The 2,493-nt window shown below is 39.5% G+C and overlaps 1 protein-coding gene across 2 annotated transcripts; it reads left to right on the top strand.

Annotated features, from left to right (window-relative positions):
- Nucleotides 1-205: 205 nt before the first annotated feature.
- Nucleotides 206-1,622, top strand: LOC147858144 (uncharacterized). 2 transcript variants are annotated; one of them, XM_087327633.1, is made up of 2 exons: nt 206-528; nt 604-1,622. In XM_087327633.1, the coding sequence occupies exons 1-2, from the start codon at nt 228-230 to the stop codon at nt 1,263-1,265; spliced, it is 963 nt and encodes a 320-aa protein (XP_087183759.1). In that variant the 5' UTR covers nt 206-227; the 3' UTR covers nt 1,266-1,622. The 2 variants fall into 2 exon arrangements, with proteins under 2 accessions (XP_087183759.1, XP_087183758.1); XM_087327632.1 differs by having other exon boundaries at nt 206-1,622.
- Nucleotides 1,623-2,493: the final 871 nt, after the last annotated feature.

The following is a 2,493-nucleotide window of genomic DNA, read 5'->3' as shown; positions in this document are numbered from 1 at the left end:
CCCCCCTCCTCATTCTGTTCTTTCTCTTCCGCTTTTCCCTTTTTCCTGAGCTTTGTTCTCAGATCCTAACCTGTAAACATTCGCATTTTGCAAGATCTAAAAGGGTGGAGGAAAGAAGAAAGGAGAGAAGAAGATGAAGATGAAGAAAGCAATTTGTTAGTTTTCTTTATATATATATATATATATAAATAAATAAAATAAAACAGATAAAGCATAGTGCAAGAGATATGCAGGAGGCAGAGCTGGAGGGCGCCCGGAAAAGCTCCATACCATGCCCGCGGTGCGATTCAATCGACACCAAGTTCTGCTACTACAACAACTACAACACTTCGCAGCCGCGGCACTTCTGCAAGAACTGCAAACGCTACTGGACTGCAGGAGGATCTCTGCGCAATGTCCCTGTCGGTGGTACCCTCCGTAAAAACAAGAAGTCTCGGACCTCCCCATCATCAGCCAAACATACCAACGATCCCTTCTCCCCTGACAACAATTCTCCTTCATCGCGATCCAGCTCCCGAATTAACAACGGTACTAACTCTAACTCTAACTCTAACTCTAACCCCAACTTTAACCCTAACCCTAGCCCTAGCTCATCCTCCGCAGAGAGAGATGGTGGAGGTGATGAATTGAGCTTCCCGACCATTAACGGATTTGGGTTTCCAGCCCATTTAGGATTTCGATATCCTTCTTCTGACCCATCATTTGAGGATAACCACGTGGATCCTTCTTCCAATTACCATAGTGGTCATTTCAACTATCTCAATGCGAGATCGAGCTTCCATGAGTACCCTACTTCAGGTGAGTTTTACCAACATATCAGTCCACAAGATGGAGTAAGCTTTCATGGAAGAAAAGACATAGTTAAATCCAATAGTGCAGACGTCGCTGAAGTGGCTTCTTTAAGATCAGACCAAGCAAGCTCCGAAGCTATGGTTAAAGATCCCCACCAGTTAAGGCTTGGTTTCCCGAATAGGTATAACGAAGAGGGCAATGGCGAAGCGCTTCGTGGGCCAACTGGGTTCTGTCAGCCTTCTCAGGAATCAGGTGTTTTGCAATGTCCAGGAAATTCGTATGTAGTTGAAGAGCCCTTGGATCATAGTAGTTATGGAGGTAAGCCTCGAGTTGAAGAAGAAGAAGAAGTAGAAGAAGAATATGATGATGATCTTGAAGATGTGGTCAATGTTAGATATCCTTTTGATTGGGAGCAAGTTTCTGAAGTGCTATTTGGTGGAACGCCTGATTTCGTCTATCTTCCTGGACGTTGATCCTATTCAAATCCAGACAGCCCTAATTGTTTTCAGGTGATTAGTACAAATTGACTATTTGTTCTATATAGATAGATATCTAGATGGTGGCCTAATCGATTATCCTTGAGAAAAGAAGGTTTCCTTGCCTGTCTGGGGAAGAATTTTTGCTAATTCTTCATGGCAAGGAATGAATGAATGATATATACATATATACATATATATCATATTACATAACCTGGTTTTAACTCCATAATGTAAAATCTATGGGGTTAATATCCAGTGAAATTGCACCAATGCTTATTTGACCTTATGCATTTCTCTTTGATGTATTACTTACACTCAATAATGTGAGCTAATTGACTAAATTTGGGCAAACCAACCAAATAGTAATGTTGTCTTGGCCAAGGCTTCAAAGGTTCTTGCAAGAAGGTTATAATGAGCAGTAAAATCTTTATTTAAGTATGAATTCTTCTTTGTCTGCTTATCTAGACAAAATTTAAAGCAGCAAAATCTTCTGAGTAGGTTATGATATAACACAAAATTTAGGCAGAAGTTTCATAACTTGGTGCAGTAAGAGTCTTGTCTTGACTAAATTTTTTGAATTCCCCCCACTTAAAGCTACATTTGTAGGTAGGCTTTTGTCAAGACTTTTAAGCTACTTGTAAGTTGGCTATTAGTACTATTCTTCAGTTGAAATGGAGTGTAAACAATCATGATCATAGTAAGGTATATATGATAGTGAGGTATAAATGGGATATACATGGTTAACTCATCTTCTTCAGAGAGCATTGTAGGTTTTAAAAATTGCACAGGTTTCCTCTACCAAGTGGATGGGACTGACTACTTTAAACTTAAGATTTTGCTCCATTTTTTCATGTTATTGTCTTCATGAAGTCTTTGGTTTTGGTAGCACGAATTTTCTCTGGAGTATTTATGAGAACACCCAAAAATCCATCAGAAAACTATAGCTGTCATTTGAGGCAAAGGTGAATACAGCAATGAGTATTTTCTATAATATGTATTCCACATGTAACTACAGTGAGGTACACTAAGGCTTCCGAAATTATGTGGACTAGTGATTCGTACACCTTCATTATGCTTTGGGTTTTGGGGAGTGAGTTCATTGTTATCCAAAATTGGTTATCATGTAATGTCTTGGATTCTGGGAAGCTCGGAGCTTATCCTTCTTGTTATCGATAGGCTATCTTGGATTTTGGGGTACTTTGAATCTTATCTTGCATAGTAG

The sequence above is a fragment of the Azolla caroliniana genome, unplaced genomic scaffold (assembly GCF_043228905.1).
Source record: "Azolla caroliniana isolate FFs.n. ecotype wild unplaced genomic scaffold, voAzoCaro1.0.p SCAF_11, whole genome shotgun sequence".
Lineage (NCBI taxonomy): Eukaryota > Viridiplantae > Streptophyta > Polypodiopsida > Salviniales > Salviniaceae > Azolla > Azolla caroliniana.
This window is presented reverse-complemented; position numbering and strand designations above follow the sequence as displayed.